At 34.3% G+C, this 21831-nt stretch overlaps 1 protein-coding gene across 1 annotated transcript in view; it reads right to left on the bottom strand.

Annotated features, from left to right (window-relative positions):
• Positions 1–21831, bottom strand: part of LOC135144476 (protein expanded) — a 49441-nt gene that overhangs the window by 13906 nt on the left and 13704 nt on the right. The window contains exon 2 of the mRNA XM_064076512.1: positions 8436–8700. Within this exon, the coding sequence (XP_063932582.1) occupies positions 8436–8664 (229 nt within the window). The 5' untranslated portion in view covers positions 8665–8700. The remainder of the gene's footprint in view (positions 1–8435; positions 8701–21831) is intronic.

The following is a 21831-nucleotide window of genomic DNA, read 5'->3' as shown; positions in this document are numbered from 1 at the left end:
AAGTTAACAAAAATCTGGCTTAGACAAAATTAGTTGTTAGTATTGCGGTATTGTCGATAACGGGAATAATTTTGGGAGCTAATTCTACCTGTGATGTGAAACATCAGCAATAACTTCTTTATTTCGAAGATTTTTTATCTAAATTTGTGACACATACACAGGCAACTTGCTTGTCCAATTTAAACGTCAAGTCCAACACTTTAGGTTAAAAAAGGCTTCTACAAGAACAGTGATTTTTAGTGGAGTAGTTTAGTCCGAAAAGGTGACAGCGTAGCTGTGGAAACACAACAGTAATTACGTGGTCGGAATACTGATACTTAATGTCATTAGTGTAAATGCATGTAAATGACAAATTACATAATAAAATGCATTTATGAAACAAAACGGTGAAATCATTTCACCCATTCCATATTAAGTGTAGAAAGGAAACCTACAGGAAATTACTGAAGCAGGAAAGAAGAATAATTCAATATTTTGATGATGAATTAGCGAAGGACGTTCTAAAAACTATAGATATTTTCTTCACTCACCTCGTATTTACCAAAACACCCTTAAATTTGAGGCGGTGGTGAAATCTCGGCATTTATTTTCAACCAATAACATTCTCATTAAATATTAATTATTCTAAAACTGACCCAGCAATTACACTTTAAAGTTGTTATAGTTCCAACAACAATCACTCAAATTAAAAAAAAAATTACAATCAAATTTAAATAGACAAATTTCTTTAATTTGTACCCTTCTGATTTCACAATGACCCTAATAACGAACCGTACTCAACTGCATACAATACAAAATAAAAACTGTGCACTTTCGAGAAGGTCTTAAGTTACTGAGTATTTTTAGCATGAAATTACGTCAATTCGAGTAAATACCACACAAAGAAAAAATTTCCATGAACGTCAACCTCTAGAAAAACTAATTCATGAAAAATGTGTGACATCAGAGAATTAATGAGAGAAACTTGTATCCCGCGAATTCAATTGGCGGCCTTGGCCTTAAGCATAGTAAAAAACTGATAAAAAATGGCCAACTATTAAAAAAACAATAACAATGTATACGAAACTCGTGTATTATATCTAAGCGATGAGTAACAGATTTACAAAATATTTTACTATTTTCAGACAAAAATGTTTATATATAATTTCTTAACAATCCGGTAGAGGCGCCACCGTAACGAACTGCGTCTTGAAAGTCGCTAGATGGCGCGCTTAATTGCTCAACTCACTCAATTCTTTCTAATGCATTTTGAAACTGGTGAAAGTTCTATTTACAAATTTTAATCGGATACAAAAGCTTAACAGGAGATTGATTCTTCTGTTTCAAAATATGCACCACCTTATTTAGAATAAACGAATACAATGGTGTCATGTAACCATAATTATAATTTACATAAAAATTATACATAATGCTCATGAATAAAACATTAATAAGCTTTTTGATTGAAGACTTGTACACAGAACGTTAGAGGTGTCTGTCCTATTAGGACAATATGATGCAAGAATTTTCACTTTTATACTTGAGACTCAGTTGACAGGTCATAAAATATTCGATTTTACTCATAGTTTACACTCTATTGTACGTACGTACATTTCAGTAAATATTATCTAAGTGCATTGTGAAGGGATCATTTGCACGCTTTCTGGTACCGTTATCTTCCGCAATTTATGATTTGATTTGTTTAGCAGTAATGGTCATCATATACGGAAAAGTAAGATTACGTTCAATACTTAAGTCAAAGATGCGAACCAGTAAAATAAAAAAGCGCCAGATTGGTAAATCAACCGATTCCAACAATGTTTATTTAAGAACGGGACTGTGAACAGCAGGTGGCGCCACTAGTGAAATGCAGACGTTTACTCGGTGACAAACCTGTCCAAACAATAAATTTGCATCAGTGCATGAGAAACCAACAAAAAGTGTCACTCCGCGAAGACGAACACACTCAGATCAAGCAGTCTTTTTTCCGAAAAACAAACGCGCGATTTCTTTTTTCGAAAATCCCCACCTCTCCCTTATGCTAATATGGCAGACCCGCCATTGTTAATAAGGTGTTGACAAAGCGCGTTCTTCGGCTGCAACCGTCCAATTTGTTACGAATTCAAAAGGTCCGCCGCGGCGATCAAAAATCCCGCCGCCAATTTGTCAGATTAACAAAGAGTCTCCATTAGTCGTGTCGCCTTTAATTTTTAAAAACCAAAAAAGTGTTTTTAAAAGCGTCCGTATTATCGTCAGATAGGCATCTCGAGTTGCCCTCGCCGTTTTGACGTCGACTGTACCGGGTCGGGCACATTCCCCGAGTATACAAATGATCCTGATCCCCCTCCCCCCCTCCGCTACACTCGGCTACCTGTCTTTAACCGCGGCTCAGCATTGTTTTTTTAGTCGCGTTTTTTAGCCCACGGCTGACTCGATTTTTTATTGACCTGGCCCGGCCTGCTGTGATGCGCGCTACCAGATGCCTGCCTTCAAGAAACTGGAGCCGAGATGCGAGGAGGAATCCTCGCCGCCGACAGGGGCGTATTCGGCCGAGGAGGCCCTCATGAACGTAATGAACGGTCGCGTTGTGGGGCCGCGACGCGAGCGGGTGTCCCTCAAGACCCTGCTTCGGGTCCAATTTTACCACACATAAAAATATTGACACCAAATTTAAAACGTTCTACACTAAACTAATTCTACTACCGACATCCCTCGACCAATAATATTATATGGTTTTAAAAGATCCCGTGAAGATCGCACGTTTTACAACTCTATCTGTTCAGTAAACAGAGTATAGTGTTTCAGACAGAAATATTAAGGTAAAAAGAGATCATTGCGTGTACATGACATTAGGGCGGCAGCCACAACTACAGTTTTAATGATTTTTGAATACCACTCAAATTGTCATCAAACTCAACTGCTACGACATTACTGACATTTCACCTAGCAAGGGCTGGTGAACAAAATCTGAGGCACAGGATGAAAATAATAATTATTATTGATAATTATAGTAGTTCATTCATATCACTGATGGAAAAAGAAAAAAGGCACGGTCGAGGCGATATCCTTGTGCTACACCTCGACTCCATGTGGATCGACGAACTCCGGTCCTGGCTGATTCTCTGCTCCGAAAAGCGAATATGCGACCTTTACGCGTTTTAACGGCACCATAACGTGGACACGATATAATAAACAAACATAATAACAAATTGTGTGTTGAATGGAGAACGACAGTATGCGTATTCGCAACGGGTTTTTTTCCCGTGTTACATCAGAAAAGTTAATCGGCCCGGTAACCTCTCTGCTCAACAGTTCAAATATTGGTTTTTCTACGGCGAGCAAAATTTACATGGTGACTAACGACAAAACCATCTACGATTTTACATCAGTGTTGGTATTGTATTTAGCGGTTATTTAGCTATTTTTGCTGGGTAATTGCCAGAGAGGAAACGTCAGCGCGAAGTTATCTCAGAAACTCGGGATCACCTGATTTTGTCGTCAATGAGTAATTCCGCTAATGGCAATTTTTTCCAAGTTAATGTATTGTTGTCGTTGTTGCAGTAATGGTCAATTTTTGAGTTAGGATGTGGGATTTATAATGATAAATTAATAACAAATTAAGGCCACGTCACCATGTAGTTTAGTTATGTTGGTTCTACAAAGGTTTTCTTAGTAATTTTGCCGCTGATGTCGAGATGGCGACACACTGTCATATTATCTGTCACATTTGACAAATTGCTGAACTACTGCTTTTTAATTTTTTTCATTACTAACAATTTCGTCTAATATTTTTTACTTTAACAACAGAGAATATTGATTGTGCTTCAGAGGTGAGCGAAGTTTTGTCTAATACAACTTTACAACTTTTTTTTTATCCTTCAACTTCAAGTTATGACAACATTCACTTTTAAGTCCATGTGTAGGTTGTAATCACTTGTACAAACATTTTTCTAAAAAAAAATATATACCAAATTTTACTCCTCATTTCCTCTAATTTTTCTTAAAAAGGCTTCTTTGTGTTTTTATTGCACCCTTATTTTACCCCATTTAAAGCTTACAATTTACAATACTTCAAAATAATCCAATCCAACGTATTATTGTTTGCGTTCTATGTACGCGTCGTTAATCAACTGACACCTGAATTTTTCATGTATTTCAAACAGCTACGCTGTCATCTCTCGATAGTTAATCCGAACAGATGCTGAAACGCGTCAATAGTTAGTTTTCGAAATATTTGGTTTAGTAGGAACAATAATATAAAATTTGAGAACATAATACAATTATTTAAACAAACTAAAAAATGGGCAAATTTGGACGAAATAACCCTTGCATTTTCAATCTCATAAAAAATATTTCTTAGCGACGAATGGCCACTGCCAGGTTTGCTCGACTATTCATTATTCCTAGAGCACGAAAAATTTGGTCGCGCGTTTCCATCTGCCTATCGTTTGTGTCCGAAACTACGATTGTTGTCAAGTTTTATATATTCATGGACAAAAATATCGAATATTTTGAATTTAAATATTCCATATTTTTGTTCATGAGTGGATATATGTTATCTCGAAATCAAAAAAATGCCCTGGTACCTATTATTATAGATTTTTGTGTATAGCGGTTATCACAAATAAAATTTCCCAAAATCTATACTTTTATTATTTTTTTAAATTTTGTTCGGGGGCCAGCGAAGCCCTGCTGATTTTCTTTTTTTGGGGTATTTCGTCATAAACAATTACTATTTACTTTGTTTTTTGATTTATCAGCGTTACAGCATTACCAAGAGAAGTAAACTTGACGAATCGTGTGCTTTAGAACACTGTACTCGGAAAACGCAGTGTCGATGAAAATTGTGTAACGAAAACACTTAAAACTTTTACAATAAAATTTTCGAATAAAAGAAATCTAAAAATTCTAAAATGTGAAATCTTAAAACCAGAAGTAAATATCAAACAGTATGGGAAAGTTTTCTGCTGGGAAAGATCACAAGAATTCCGAATGGATAGATAATTAAAACGGGAATGGTTTAAGTGCATTATTGTTTACAGTAATGATCGACAAAATAATAAATAAATAAAATAAGCATGAAGGTAAATACAATTAAAAGTAGAGTAATGATAATAAACGAAAAACAAGAGAGACGTTAATCGTAAAGGGGAAACACAAAAATAACAAAGAAACCTGAAAGTTAAATTAATACCATGAAAATGAATACTTACTTAAGACGAACAGCAGGGAAAACGAAATGGGATAGAAAACCAAACGAACGAATAAAGGAAATAGTACAGCAAGAACCTGTAACGAAGAAAATTGAGAAGATATGGAGACACGTAGAATGTGGTGTATAGGCATATAATAGAAATGTAGCTAGGAAAATTAACAAATAGAGTACACGAGATGGGAACAATGAGAAAAAGAAGAAGTGGAAGATCCAGGAAGACCTGGATACAAGAAATACAGGAATCAGGAAGATCGAAAAGGAAAACAATGGAAGAAACGAAAATTGTATCAAGAGACCGAAAAAGATGGAAAAATTCTATAACTGGGACATGGATATCCTAAATCCGACGTTCGAAAGAACCTAAGGAATTAAAAACGAAAAGTGAAATATTAAAGGAAATTTCGAAATTATGTTCATCTTGTGAAAAAATTTGATTTTCTTTCCATAAAATCAAACAGATTTGTTTTATACAACGTCCCATTTCAAACCCTAAACTCCTCAGTAAATTTTTGACGTTAATATCCACAATATAACATTTTTAAATAAATCAAACATAGTGAAAGAAAAATTAATGTTTCAAAATTTCTGGAACATCTAACCGTGAAACAAATATCGAGTGCAACTAAACACTTCTTTCGGCAAAAAATAAATAAATGAAATTATTAATTTAAAGCATTCCTGTTTTTTAAATTTTTGTTTTCCCGACATTTCATGACTCCCAGAGTATGAAAAAATAGGTCTTCCGTTTGTCTATCTATCGTCTCTCGTTTGTGTCGATTTTATTCGACAGATAATTCCAAAACCATTAAAATGATTGTTATCAATCGCTAACTAAAATTAATTTGTCCGATCATCCCCACCAACAAGTTGAAGACGTCACTTAAAAATTTTGCACAGTAAATGATATTTAAATTTAATAAAATAACAATCCTAAATTTAACAAAAACATAAAATTCGCAAAACAAAATTTTATAACTTGTCGAAAAAGCTGTATTTATTGGACTGTACTTCAACGGGGAGAAAAGTTTTGTCTACTAAGCTACACTCTTTTTTTGGTATTACAAAACATTAATTAAAAATTTTCGAGCACGCTTTGCACATAAATAACCTGCATATTACTGTCTAGGAATGTAAATGAAAATAAATTGTCTTCATTGCTTAAAATGCGTGTTACAATACGTGGACAACAAAAATTAAAATAACTAAATCATATATAAAACGCTCTCAAAAACTGAATAAACATAATTAAAACTCCCGACTTTTGACTTTCATAGCTGCTTTAAACGTTTTAATTTCAAATCATTAAAGAACCAAAACAAAATAAAAAAAAAATCGTGATTTCAAAAAAACATTGATCTTTATTTTTTTAATCCATTTTTCCCAACCCTGGCTTTTTATTGTAATTTGTTAGTTCTTAAGCGTAAGCTAAGGAAGTACAATAATCGTGGTGTCCATCGGACGAACAGCCACTTCTTTTCTCAACGTTTCATGACCCCAAAGTATGAAAAAAGTAGTCTCCCGTTTTCGTCTGTCTGTCTGTCTGTCTGTCTGTCTGTCTGTCAGTTGTCTGTGCTGACTTTTATTAGATACGTAATCTCCGACACTACTGGACTGATTGTTGTCAATTTTTTTATGTATATTAGGAATGTCATGTACTAAAATTTTGGTCAACTTTACCATCGCAAAATGCTAACCGAAAGTTTTCTAATCATCCCCACCACCAATGTGATGACATCCCCTCAAGTTTTTTTTTTTTTTTTAATTTTTTAAAAGAACATATTTCTGTACTTCAGATTTTCGCCAAGGCATCCAAATTTTCCCCCAAAAATTGAAATCGTACTAGTATATCCGGAGTTCGTACAAGGTTATTTCTTGGCATATAGAGCAGTTATTCCCCTTCGAATGCGAATATCGCGTTCGTTCGAATCCGGCACGGAGTTTTTTCCACAGTTACTGGCTGCCATTATCCATTATATTTTTTTTATTGATTAAATCTCAAGTACGATATATTCCAATGTTTTCTTATTAGCATTACACGACAGGTGTCGAAATAACATACTTTGCTGAAATAATGTTAATCGGAACATTTTCAAATGGGGAAACTCATTATTACAAGCTTACTTTATCCATAGATTCATATTTCTAGACCAATTGTGAATCCGTTTCCTATCTTTGGTTGACAACGGGACAGTTTAGACCAAATATAAACAAGTGTGCTTTCATAACATAATGAGATGGAATCAGTGGCGGGTACCTCCTATAACTTCAAATAAAGATATGTATGTGATGTCAAAGTAAATGTAAAGAAGCGTGCTATGCGTATGTTTCAAAGGAATTTCTTCTTTCCTAACTTTTGTGATGACGTCATCAACATTTTTCCAAGGACACTTGTATCAATTTCGATAGGTGCACTGTAATATTAATAATAACAGTATTGCATTCCCAAATTTTCAGTAAAATGGAGTGAGCCGTTCCTGATTTAATAAATAAAATAAACTGACTCATAATTTTTCGAAAAATCTGGATTTATTCTACTGTACTTCAGGGTCGAGGGAAATTCTGTCGAAATAACACTCGACCATTTTTTAATGTGTGTGCTTTGTACACTCTTACGCAGTTAACTATAATTCACCCATTCGCCGTCTTACTTCTATTCCTATTTCCATTCTCCATAAATCTTCCACTTGTCCCGTTAACTAGCTGATTTTTCATTAAATAATTCGCTGGTTTACCGTTTTTTCTTAATCTCACCCTTTCAAATCGGTTTGCAACAGAAGTTTCTCTTAGACTGAAAATACCACACTGAAATTTTTCGGTCCATAATTTTTCAAATGTTCCACCTAGAACTTTTTTTGTTATCACTCTTATGCCAAAAAACTATAAATCAAAGTTATAGATGATTATATCTTGTAGTTTACAATTTATTTTCTAACTCAAGATCAAAAAAATTTTCGCACCCCGATGAAGATGACCGTATGTCACCACGCCCAGTTTTACTTACACTCAAGACCAACCTCTTTATGAAATAAAAAAAAAAACAACAAATTGCTACCCAAAATGCACGTTTTCATGTCGCATGCAATGTGCTATAGTGTCAATGACGATTATTTTGAAGTTTCCATCAGTGCTTAATCACTTTGTTTTCATAGAATGCATACAACATCTGCAATATTTAAAAAACTATTCCTTCAAAGTCTTTTGTGAATAATCTCCCTTAATTCTTTCTCGTCCCCCAACTCACCGCAGATGAGCGCCAAGCCGAAGAGGTCGGTGTCGAGCATTCCCTGCTGGGCGAAGTGCAGGCATGTCTGCTGGTAAAGCTCCCTGACTCTGGATTTCGCTTGAACGATGAAGTAGAGCGTCTGTTGGTGCAGCAGATGTAGCGCCAGGAAACGGGCCGAAGGGGGTAGCGCTGCTGCCGGGCTGCACGCGGCCAGAGGGGCGCTTACCGTGCACAGGCCGGCGCGCATGACCCGCTCATCTCTTCAAGGGGGTTGCCCGCTCACCTGCAACAACACAACACAACTCCTGCTAATTCTTTCCACATTCGCAAACCTATCATTAATTCGCCGGATTCAGCACAGCTGGCAATTTTACAGACACAAACTCGAAAATTGCTTATGAATGTTTCCAAGAAGTTGCCGTTGCCGATGCGGATTCCGAAACGTAAAGAAGTCACCCGGAGGAGCTTCGGAGCAGGTGGGTTTTGATGGAACCGAAACGGGGGTTTCGATGGGGGCCGGAGAGGCAGGACGCGGGAGGATGATTGAGCTGTATTCTACGGTTACGGAGCTAAACTCACGGTCCCGGTCGCCAGTCTACGCCTACTTTTTTTGCTTTTCATGATTTTGCATACATTTTTTGAACAATATAACACAATGATGGCTCGAATCGAAGATGGTGCCCGGGGGGCAAATACCGCATTAGCTGGCTGTTATTTTGCCACTAGCTATATTGGTAAAGTAAAAAAAGATTTCCAAACAACGTTCGGGCACCCACTTGTTCCTCGTGTATGAAAGCTTGGAAAGTTGTTCAGATGAATAAGAAATGAATTCTTTTTCATTTCCTTACTACTTTTAACAACTAAGGGTATACATAATGAGCTATTTTGCAATGACGTCATGAACTTTGTAGAGGGGATGAACAAATACATTTTAATAATTGTTCTGTTATCCCTAAATCAATCTTAGAATCTCACCAAAATTTCACTAATTTTGGTCAATTACATCTTTCGTTCCGTACACACTAAGTATATGGTTCTATAATCAAATTATGTTCACTACAGGAATTAACAATCTGTAAGAACTGAGTCTCTTAACACAAACAACACATGCTGAGTATGTTTTACTATTGTAGAGTTCTACAACATCTTCCCGACAAACAAAACAAAATAATTTTATGACATATAAAATGCTTTTAAAAATGTCTACTTTCAAACGCTTTCTACATCTGCGATGAACATTATGAACATTGTTCCACACAAAAAAATTAAAAGCAATTTGTTTTGTAATTATACTGTTTTCTGTTACGAGTGTTCCTTTTGCAAAAAATTAAAACAATGAAGTGAATACAATAAAATGTTATTATTATTAAAGTAATATTATTATATCAGTTGTGAAGTGAAACTGTTCAAATTATTTAGGACGACTATGCATTAAAATCTGCCACGAGTTTTGTTGACAGTGATAGTTCGCGTCTGGTGATTTACATACTAATAGTCTATTGTGTCGGCTATTTAAATAGGTAAAGTAAATTTGTATTATTTTCTTTTTTAATCATTGTTATGCTGAAATGTTTGTGTCACGGAGAGGCGGATTCTCAGTATCACTTTTCATATCTGATTTAGTGAGAACACCGGAAATTGCTTGGATGTTTCTTGTTACACGGCAAAAACAAAGCGTCAAAGACAGGTTCACATTCTAAATTTACCAAATCCACCACATTTTATCAAAGCATGAGAAAATTTTAACTTTTCCGTTTTATTGTCCATACCTTGCGCGCATATTTTCTTTCACTTTCAAGATAATGCAACGTTGTTAGAAAAACACAGCACCATAAATCAAATACCGTTTAATTTAGAAGCTACACAAATATAATCTTTACAGAGTTAAACACACAATAAATCAAACTTCCGTATTCGAGGTTTAAACAAAATTACAATAAACAGCTATGATTATACATAATGCACAGAGTGAGTAGTAAACGAGGAAAGGTGAATTACCTCTTAATCACCCACTAATCGATTAAAGAATTTCAGGTTGTGACGGCTGAAATTTTCCGTAAAGACTGCACTCGGACGATGAAAATTTTATCAAACGAAATCTATTAGTCTCATTTCATTATTCTAATGTATCCTGTAAAGTAAGCGGTCTTCTTCTTCAACAAAACAAGAGCAACAACATAAACAAAATCGAAGATAAAAACGACTGTGTCAAATTTAATTCGTTCTTATTGTGAGTTATTACCAAATACAAATTTTATTAAATTAGAACTTTGAATATACTAATTTTGTATTGTGTTCTCGATTAACAAAAATTATTAATTAATATGGTTATGGAAAAGAAACTTGCTCTCAAATGGTAATAACGAAAACCTGGAAACATTTACAATTGATTTCTCTTTGTTTTTCGTGTCATTGAAGAAAAACCATGTTCACAAATTTTGGAAAAAAAAAGGCAACTGTCAGTATTTTCATTTTATATTTAAAACTTTATTAAAAATTAGAAGAAAAAAAAAATTTTTGTCGGTAACATTTTGACATTTCTTTTATAACCCACTGTGTAGCAAAGTCGAGGATTTAGACAGAAGTTAAAAACTACTAGTAGTACTACATCACTCCTGATTTTTTCGAAAAAGACATCAACTTTTCTTTTGAAATGGAAAACGTATGTTTTTTTCGTGGGTTAAATATAATATTTTTTGTATTTTTTTCAGTGGTGTAACAATGATTTTTTGGTTTATTGTTTTCAAAAATTTTAATCCCTCTTTTTCTACTCCACTCTTAATACCTCAAATATCTAAAAATTTGAACTTAGATTAAACAATTGACTAAAATAAAAAATATATAAGACTATATCGCTGACATTATTTTTGCCTTTATTATTTCCAATGCAACAGGCTACTTTTCAAAAATTGAATTTTAATTTTTCGACAATTGAAATATTATAGACTAGTGAGTCAGTCACTCACTCAGTCAATAAGTCACTCAATCGGTCTGTGAGTCAAGCATTCACTCAGTCAGTCTGTCAGTCAGCAAGTAAAAGCAGCCATTCACTCAACCAGTTGATCAATTGTTTTTCCATATCTGTCAGTCCCTCAGTCACTTTGTCACTCAGTCAGTCAGCCACTCAGTCAGTCAGCCACTCAGTCAGTCAGCCACTCAGTCAGTCAGCCACTCAGTCACTCAGTCACTCAGTCACTCAGTCACTCAGTCACTCAATTAGTCAGACCGATGTACAGACAGACAGACGAAAACCGGAGACCTATTTTTTCATACTCTAATGGTGATGAAATGTCGAGAAAACATGAAAGTACCCATCCCCGAATGGACCCTATTGCAATATTTATTTAGCTTGGAAAGTAAAAATACGTATTTAACGCACTTAAAAACATTCGCTATTCTATTTAAAAAGAAAAAAAAATATTTCAGAAAAAACCAGAATAGAATAAATGTTACTATTACATTTATTTTATAGATTTCTTTTTGCTAATAATCAATTTTTTGAGGTTGATAAACACATATACTTTCATTAAAAAGGTACCATACTTACAATAACTTCAAAACGTCAAGACTTCAAAGTATTCAGTTTTGCAATTCTTGATTTAATCAATAAAATAAATTGACTCAGTCATTAATTTTTTCACACACCCCGTATAACCAAATCTAAAAAATATTTATCCAGTGATAAATCACAATTATAGACTCTTCATACTTCGCACAATGCACATTTAAGATAGCATTTTTTAGGAAAAATTTTGGAGTGGCGTGATCAATTTTTTAGGGGGGAATGAGCAAATATATTTTGATCAAAAATTTACCATGCCTATGATAACTTTAAAACATCTCCAAGATTTCAAAACATTCCGTGTTGTAGTTCCTGATTAAATCAATTAAATAAAATTTACGCATTCATTAATTTTTTTGAGTCACCCTGTATATGCAAATTCAAAAAATATGAATGGAATGATCAATTACAAGTACAGATTCATCATATTTTCTACATTTTAGAAAGGATTTATTCGGCAAACTTTTCAGGTGACGTCATCAATTTTTTGGAGGGGACAAGTAAATATATTTTGAATAAAAACTTTACTGTTTATCATAACTGTAAACCATCTGCAAGATTTCAAAGCATTGAGTTTTGCAGATTCCAAATTAAATGGCAAAATGTTGTTTCATAATTTTGATTTCTTTTCCAAAAATCTGGACGTTTCGGGTAAAATGTCAATTCGGCGTCATAACTACATGTGTAAGACTACGTTATTTGATACAATTTAAAACTTTTACTATGTATAATTTTGAAGTGACGTCATCACATTAGTGGTGGGGATGACTAGACAAATTTTGGGTAGCGTCTTACCATCTACATGATATACCTAATATAAATACAAAATTTGACAACAATCGGCCCAGTACTTTCGGAGATTATCTGTCTAATAAAAATCCGGAACGGCAGACAGACGGACAAACAGACGGACAGACAGACGGAAACGGGAGATAGGTCGAGAAAATGCAAAAGTAGAGTCGGCCGACGAACTCGATTACAATGTTTCCTTTGCTTACGCTCGGGAAGTAAAAAATAAAAAAACTGGCCACAATAATGTACGAAATTCCAAATAATTCAGCAAATATTAAATATAATACTCGAAATAATTCTCACATCGAAAATATAGAGAATTCTAACCAAATTACCGTGAATTACAAAGAATTCCACGTAACTCACGAATTTTCAAATGAATTTGATTAATGTCAAAGTACATAAAACAACTCCAAGAACTCCAAAAATGCCATAAAACCGAGTACAGAGGAAGTACATGGCGAGCAACCTTGGAGTGATTGACCATTTCCATAATTGCGTAGAATTAAATGCTAATACTATTTCCAACAACTCCCAGTAATTCCAGTGAATTAAATAACAAAGCAGTTCTCCCAATGAACATAATGAAAAAAACAGAACGCGTCCCAGTGAATTCTAAAAAATTCCACACAAATACCAGAATTCCAAACAAATTCCATTCATTTCAGTGTATATAAAACAACAACAAAACAATTCCAAGAAATTATTAACTAAATATAATCTCGAAACCAACTGCATCGAAGCGTGCAATTATGTACATACTGAAATATAAATCCAGCTCCAATGTTTCCAAAATAAGTGCAACTACTGCCAACAATATTAAAAAAAAAACTAAATAAATTACTATACAATAAATAATTATGGAAATTACTGTGGATATAAACAATGAAATCAGAAAAACATTAATTCCGGCTAATTCAAATTCCACATACATTCAAGAAGTGTAAATAAATAAATTTCAATGAGTGGGGTGTGTCCTGAACAATTTTAAGAATTAAAAAAATTCCATTAAATAAATATAATTCCGAAAGTAATTTTACAAAGACATAACGAAATTACGTAGCTCTGATGACTAACTACTTACGGAATTAGGTACAATTTGTTGCCAATCTTAATTACTATATAGGGAATTCCTTTGGGATTTATCTCAAAAAGCGCTTAACAAAATTAAAGAAAATCACAATAATCTTTCAAAGTATTGCGGTCCGATGAGAGCCTAAAATATAACGTACTAAGGAAATTTCTCTTACTCATCACTTCATCAGTCATCAACTCATCAGTCATCATACATTAACTTTTGAATTTGTAGTTAGAAAAAAAAAGGTACTTTGGCTAATTTATAAATTGAGGTTCTTATAAAAATATAGATTATTGAAATATTACAAACATAACCCCAATGCAAATTTTTGCTTCAACATCATGTATGTGCTTAACAAAACTATAATTGTCAATTGAGAATAAAAATGATTTGTTTCTTTGTGATAATATTTTTTCAAAAGACCCAGACACTACACTCTTCTTTTTAGTAAAAACTGAAAAACCAAGAATAAATAATTATCGGAATAAAAAAAAGTCTAGGTCATATCGTCTATGATGTCAGCCATGAGATGCGTCCGTTCATCAGCCATTCAAGAGTGACTTTCCGCGGTTATATAAGCCGGAGCCGAACCCGAAGAATTTAAATGTCCGCTTGTCTTGTGAAAGCATTGTGAAACACAATCGGCGAGACAAAAATGTTGTTGTGCAACAAACGCAGATCCGATCGAAGAAAAGTCTTTGAAAACCTGTCAGATGATCAGTTCGGCGCCGACGTAAACGGTAACATTGTTGTCAACACAAACCAAAGGCAATAATTACAAATAGCGAGATCGTCAACGATTAAGTTAGCATGTAGGTTGTTTATGAAAAACACTACCTGGCAGGCTAATTTGTTTATTTAACCGGTTCATCTAATGCGATATTATTCAGCATTCCATTCATGGTTGGTTGCATCGCAGACGGCTGGCGTAACTAATGGCCGATAGCGCCTCTATCGGCAGAAGGGATGCGCATTTTTGACCCAAGCACCTTAATAATAATAATAACAATCAGCGCGATTTGGGGCGCCGTCCACGGACCATCGTGGAATGCAGATGACCTTCGAATGGTGCTCACACCATCTGCCTGGGCGTGTTTGTGTACAAAATACACGTATGAATGTGTATACTGCATATTGACATACTACGGCAGAATTTCGCTACTAGAGCAATGTTTGCCTTCACTGCAAACGCTACCAAATACGGCTGCGGACCGAGGGGCTTTTTCAGCATTTCACACGGAGGTCAGTCCGGGCCGAAGCCACAAATAAAAAGTTTCATACTTCACGGTTTTTTTTAGTTGTAAAAAACTAGATTTATTCAAGCAGCGCCGCCATCCAAGTTCTTTTTTATTTCCGGTTGTTTCAAATATATTATTATCTTGGTTCTTTCTCCATTCTTTGTCTGAGTCTTTATTTTTACAATGATCTTCCTCCACTGCCACCATTGTCACTCTTCGTTCTTCTTGTTCATATTTCCTCCACTTTTTTTCTACATATTTTCATAGGATTTTCCTTTCTCGATTTCAAGTTTTGCTCTTCTGACTTATTTCATGTTCACAATTCGCATTTGCACCGGTTACTGGTTTTATGACTGTCCTCTATAGCCTTTCTTTTATTCTTCTTTCCTGAGTGCCTCTGATCTTCTACTTCCTCGTTTGTCCAATCGTTAATTTCCATGCTTTCTTCATTTCTGATCATTATGTTTTCCTTTTTGTGCAGTCATTTAATATTAGGCCTCCTCTAGATTTATATTTTATAACTTCTTTCTCTAATTTTTTTTTAAATCTGCAATATTTTCTATCACATTTCCGTTCTTTTCCTTGATTCCTATATACGTCTTTCGAGTTTGCTTTGTCGTATCTAATCTTAGGTGTCTTACAAATAAAAATTCAGTTCAAGTTGAGGTTAGAAGAATGCGGTTGTGTCCTTCATCCGTTTTTCATAGCCTAGATATTTTCTTGCATAATTTTGTTAATTGTCAATTAAATCCTATAGATTGGTTATCGCTTAAAGTGGGCTTTGATTGAAGAAAATTCAAAATAGCGGCTTACTGAGAGGAAAAGGAGTTTTCAAACTAGGGGCACTTGACCCCATTGTGGTTTAATTTTCTAAGATGCCCTTCAGCCGCCGTAAACTCTAAATATCAGGTATCATTTAAATTAAAGTAACCATGTAATCAGTTCTTTAACAATTGTCGAAAGTATACCAGATAAACTACTTCAGTACGTAAGATTTTTTTTCTTTCTGATTTCATTTGGCCCCGCGCGATTATAAATTTTTATGTAAATTGAATAATAACAGGGAAATTATGAACGTGTTTTCTCCGGATTTTTTCGGCCACAATTTTGTCCGCTAGAAATATAGGAATGCCTGTAGTAAATTGCCTGATCCGAGAAGAGATTATTTTTTTCTAAGCACATCAGCAGCTCGCCGATGAAATTACAATTATGTAAAATGACCGCAGGGACCCAAATATGATAATGGAATTTTTCAGCGGTTACTTGGCTCTCTACGGTAGTGATGATTGGACTATGCATAATGATGTTATTTTATTATCAGATGAACAAAATCGAGTGGGATAAATCTTCGCAGGCACTGCTCCGAGATTAATCACTTTTATTGGCGTTATAACCAGATAAAATAAAGTCTATAATACCCAACCTTCATAAACGTGCCCGGCAGGAAAATCTGCTCGTAAAATGAGATTATTTTTACTGCTATCAACTTTGATAAAATGCTGCGGAATGAAATATTTTACATTCAAAACCAGTGGGGATTTACACCAACCGGTGTTAAAAATGTGAATACGTTTCACGAACAATTCAAAATAACTAAACAGCTATCTATTATTTTTCGTGTCAATGGTGCAATATGTAACCAAAGCCCTAAACAATCAGTACAGAATTATGATTTCGTTCAAATCAGACTTTCTCTTTCTAACTTTGACATCAATTATGAAACAATAACTCGCCAAAAAAGAATGTCCGGAATGTGCACTATGTTAGATAAGGCATTAATTTTCGCACTGCCGCCTTGAATTCTAGAAAATTTTTCGCATCACTTACTATCAATAACCTGAAAATTGTTTTCATATCTTTATTTATTTTATAAATTAAATCTTAAGCATGAGCTTTGTTTAATTCTCCTATGATTTCAATTTTACGCTCAAGGGCCACAGCATTGTGTTGGGATAGCTAATTGGTATAATTCATTTGCTTGCATTTTATTTTCCTATAAACTAATACAGAAATTTCTCATTTATGGCATACTGGCATGACCCGATAACTTCCATTTATGCTAGTTCTTGGGCAAATGGGATCTAAAAATGTAAGGTCAAGGGTTCTGCAATTACCTCACAGCTAGTAAAAATCATTGTTAATATCTTACCCAAATTTCAAAATCGCTTCGTTTGGTCTGAATTCTAACACAAACTGTAAAATTTCCTTGACAAAATTTATTTTTTAAGATAACTCCTCTACGTCTCATTAAGAATATTATTATGTGAAGACATTTACTTTTTGAAGATGATCACAAATTTTAATACACGACAGTACTGAGATTATCGATATAATAAAATCACTAGAGACAGTCGAAAACGGATGAACTACTTTTTCGTATTCTAGGAGCAATGAGAAAATACGTAATTAGAAATTTTTCAAAATTCGGGAATTAAAAATTGTGTTTTATACCAACGCGTAATTTTTGGGTTTAAAAGCGAAGGTCCGGAACCAACTCGTAGCACCAAGTACACATCCACAAAGCCACTTTCTTCTTTCAATTAAAAATTCCGGCATGAATCGGCTCGTTTGTGGCAGCATTTCATTGATCAGTTCGGTTACAATGATTGTTACAAAAATGGCAATGCATTCCAGTCCAGCGGAATAAAGCAAGTCTAGAAACGGGTATGGATGCAACATCCCACGTTTGGCCAGTTGTGGCATTGCCTTTTAAAGACAGTAGACGCGAAACAACTCGCGAGGAAAAAACAACAAAAACAAAATAAAACAAGTGGTAAAAATCAAAACTATCTAAGCAGAATTTCTAATTTTAACCCAGACAGGAAATATGAAACGGTTTTTTTCTAAATCCTACTGGTTATCGTCATTATGTTTATAGGTTAATTCGTTATTCTGATCTTTCAGCTCGGATCTGATGTTACTCAATTAAATTATTCAGGACGACTACTTTAAAATCATTCATAAACATATCCGCCCGAAAAAAATTGTTTACTCACAAGCATTAATGGTTTTTCCGAAGTTATTACTTTAATTCAATTATTGTGGAGTAACTGATGATCTACCTGGACAGAAATCCGGCTCCAGGCGATTCCGTGCAATTAAAATTTTTCCGCATGCGTCCGCCGAATTCCTCAGTAATAAACAATTTTGTTTTTCGGGAATACCAGTCATGAGGAGCCGCAAAAAATTAATAAAGCAACTTTTCTCATATTGGGTGATGTTCTCGCCCATGAACTCGAACTCTTTTTGTGCTGGTTTGGATTATCTTGACCCAAACTAGAGGAACAGAGAAAGTTAAACGCGATCTAGTCCATACTGGCACCATTATGACTACCATGTCAGTTTTTATTATACATACAATGACAGTGTCACAGCTATTAAAAAATTTAATATAACATAATCCAGACAAGTTTTGGTAAACCGGCAACAACAAACAATAAAAGCGACCCACACTGATTTCAAAGTAATGTTATCAAGCGATATTCAAATGACACTTTTTACTACAGGATGTTATAGTGATAATATAAATTCACGATAGTTATAAATTGTAGCAATTAAAGTGGATCTAATAGACGTATTTGCAGTCATCCAGAAAATTTAAAGCCAGATAATCAGCATCCGCATTTACGAAGCAACAAGACAAAAAAATGGCATCTAATTAATACAGTTACCACGTAATAATAGTCATTAAATGCTATTAATAAATTAATAATCGACTTACTAAATAGTAACTGTTGATTAAGATGAAAACGTGGTAATTTGTTCATTTGAAAATTAATTTACGGTCAAAGACTGAGTATGAAATGAGCACTAACACGTTCTGAATTATTGTTATTGATAAAATCTTTCAAAAACCAAATGTGATGCTTGTCACACAGCGCAGCACAATCAAACTATGATAAACCAAATAGGAGAAAAAAAAACTGTTACAAAAAATAACCGTAACACCAGATTATGGGAAACATTTGAAAATTTGTTAGTAGTTTACCGAAATAAGGTAAATTCAATCAATTATTGTGCTATTAAAAAGTTCAATTATTAGGCCTATTCGGCCCGTGACGTCATGTTGGCGGAAATTTTAAAATGATAAATGTTTTATTTTATGGCATACATGAAAGGAGAGACGGAAAAATCACAAACCTAGAAAAAATATAGAATAAGTAGGTTCATTAACGACAGAAAATATTTAGTTATAATATGTCTATAGTTTCTTTATATGTAGTTTAATACAGGTCAAAACAGTCTTACTGTCAAACGTTCAACAGTAACACCAACACAAAATTAGAATTTAAATTTAAAAAAACAAACAAATGGAACCAAAACAGTGGTTTACAATATATTCAATTTTACATTACGAGTGATGTAATAAACAACCGTGATTTTGGGTTAAAATCCGATTGATGAAGTCCCACTCAACACTAAACATTAAAATCAAATTCAGGACAATATTGATACAAGTGACATTTAAGGGTTAAAAATTGTACCTCATACGCAATCTACGTTCAATTTAGGTTGGTGGGACAAACTAGCACAAAGATCATAACTAATGTCAGTTTGCATAATGTAGAGGTCGCTCTCTAGCAGCAAAATTAACTAAACAAACGTCGAGAAATAAAATATTGAACATACACAAATCGTAATACCGTCTGATCGAGAAAAAAGTCGTTAGAAACCACTGGAATTTAATGTTAAAAAATGTGTTGGCAGCACTAACATCTTCCTTGTTAGGTTTGACAGATGCGCACAAATAAACTGTCAAATATCTGCTCACGAAACATAAATGACAAGCAATGTCAAATTTTCAAAAATCAGAGTGTACCTAAGAAACTAAACAGTAACTGTCAAAATTATCTGATTTGTCATACAAAACATTAATTAAACCCTATTTTTCTTATTTGGGTGTATGGTTCCTATTCCATAAATAATAAATGGAAATTTTTGTTAACGCCAGTGACCACTAATGATTGAAGTAAATTTTTGTATTGGCAATTCTGAATTCTTGACAGCAATGCCAGTGTCAGTTTACAGTTGACAATTTTGACATGAGCGAGCCTAACAAACGTGGTAAAAAAAATAGGAAGTACTGACTTGGTACTATTAATTTTAATCTGACAATCAGGTACACCACCATAAAACTTTAAATATGTTGCCGACTTGTCGAAAAAAAATCACAAATATTAATCTTCATGTGGTACCAGAAAGTTGGTCACTGCATAGAACAAGATGCACATATTAACACCTTCAAGAAAACATATCTTTTCTGAAATTTCTTGGTGCAGTTAGAATGACAGTAATTTGCATTGCCCACAATTTTATATGTAATTTATTTATAGGACGCTACTAAACGTGTTTCGGTACACAGTACCTTCGTCAGGTATCAGTTCGTTTGTTTGATGAAGGTACTGTCTACCGAAACAGTAGAGTTTCATCATGAAGTTTCAACAAGTACATGCAGCATTAATGCACAAGTTGTTTCTTCATTTTATTTTACATACTTATATACAATTATTAAATTTCTATCTGCTTTTTCATTTTTTACTTCTGTGTCTAAACGTTTCTCATATTTTTCTTTATCTTAACTTTCTCTTCCGTGCTCGGTATTCTCAAAAGTATTTCTATATTTTTAGTTCATTTTTCTTTCCGTTTTTTTGACTTCTTGTTTTTCCCTAGGCCCTCAGGTGAGTGTTTTGTTTTTCAACAAACTGTTACTACTGATAACCATTAAGGTTTTTTTTGTCAATTCTAAAACTATAAAATCCAAAAAAAGTTGGAGCTTACTTGATACTCCACAATTGAAGAATGTTTTGCGTCACTACTTGTTCCTAAAAATATCAAATTTACGTTAGGTAGGCGCCATTTTTCCACCTTGAATTACTTCATTGCTAATTCTTATCATATATTATATAGTGTAACATTTTTATAACCTCACTAACGGACCAAAAATCTGACATTTACGTTTAGGGGAATGTGATTAAGCCAACACAAGAAATTTTAATCATTTTGATTGCCAAAGGTAGAGGTGCAAAGGACACTTTACAAACTTCCATCTTTTCAAACCAATTAGTTTTTGAAAAGCGCTTCTATGGAACATAAGGCTGAGGATAGTTAAAGGAAAATTAAAAATCGTCTCATGTGACCTCATTTGTTTCTGTGTTGGTTTAAGTTTATGGTCAAAAAATGTGTCCAAATGATGACAAATTTACCACAAGTCGTGAAGTAACCACACACTGTGTAACATTTCTGTCGAGTGTATTACACATCATTACGATATTTTCGCTAGACCGAACCATCTATAGAGACCACTCTGCCGAAAAATTGCCTAGGTGGTACTCCAGCACCTATATTTGACCAGACAAGGTCCTTTACGTTCCAAACGTTGTGTATACGTAATTAAGTGACAAATAACTTGTCAAGAGAGCAAGAAATCCCCATCCACATTAATTGTTCTGTCATGGCAACAATAGGTGCCCATTTTTCAGCACAGCGGCTACCGAGGTTAGCCTGACTTTGAATATAATATTTAAAATTTCGAGAATGCTTCTGTCGTTTACATTCGCGCTTCTATAAATATTTGATCAATTTTTTCACCGATCACCTCATCGAAGGAGTGTTTTCCGGCAGCAGAAAAGCCGAGTCGTCAAGCATGTACTGTGCCAGCATCAGCTTCAAGGAAGTGCTCCGTTTTGTTTTCTTAATGGAATCGTGCCCTAAAAATGGTCGCTAGAAAGGTTCGAGTCCATGCCT

The sequence above is a fragment of the Zophobas morio genome, unplaced genomic scaffold, assembly GCF_036711695.1.
Source record: "Zophobas morio isolate AGI-343-1 ecotype UQ-CSIRO unplaced genomic scaffold, CSIRO_AGI_Zmor_V1 ptg000004l, whole genome shotgun sequence".
NCBI lineage: Eukaryota > Metazoa > Arthropoda > Insecta > Coleoptera > Tenebrionidae > Zophobas > Zophobas morio.
The sequence above is the reverse complement of the archived record's forward strand: the minus strand, read 5'-3'. Positions and strand labels throughout refer to the sequence as shown.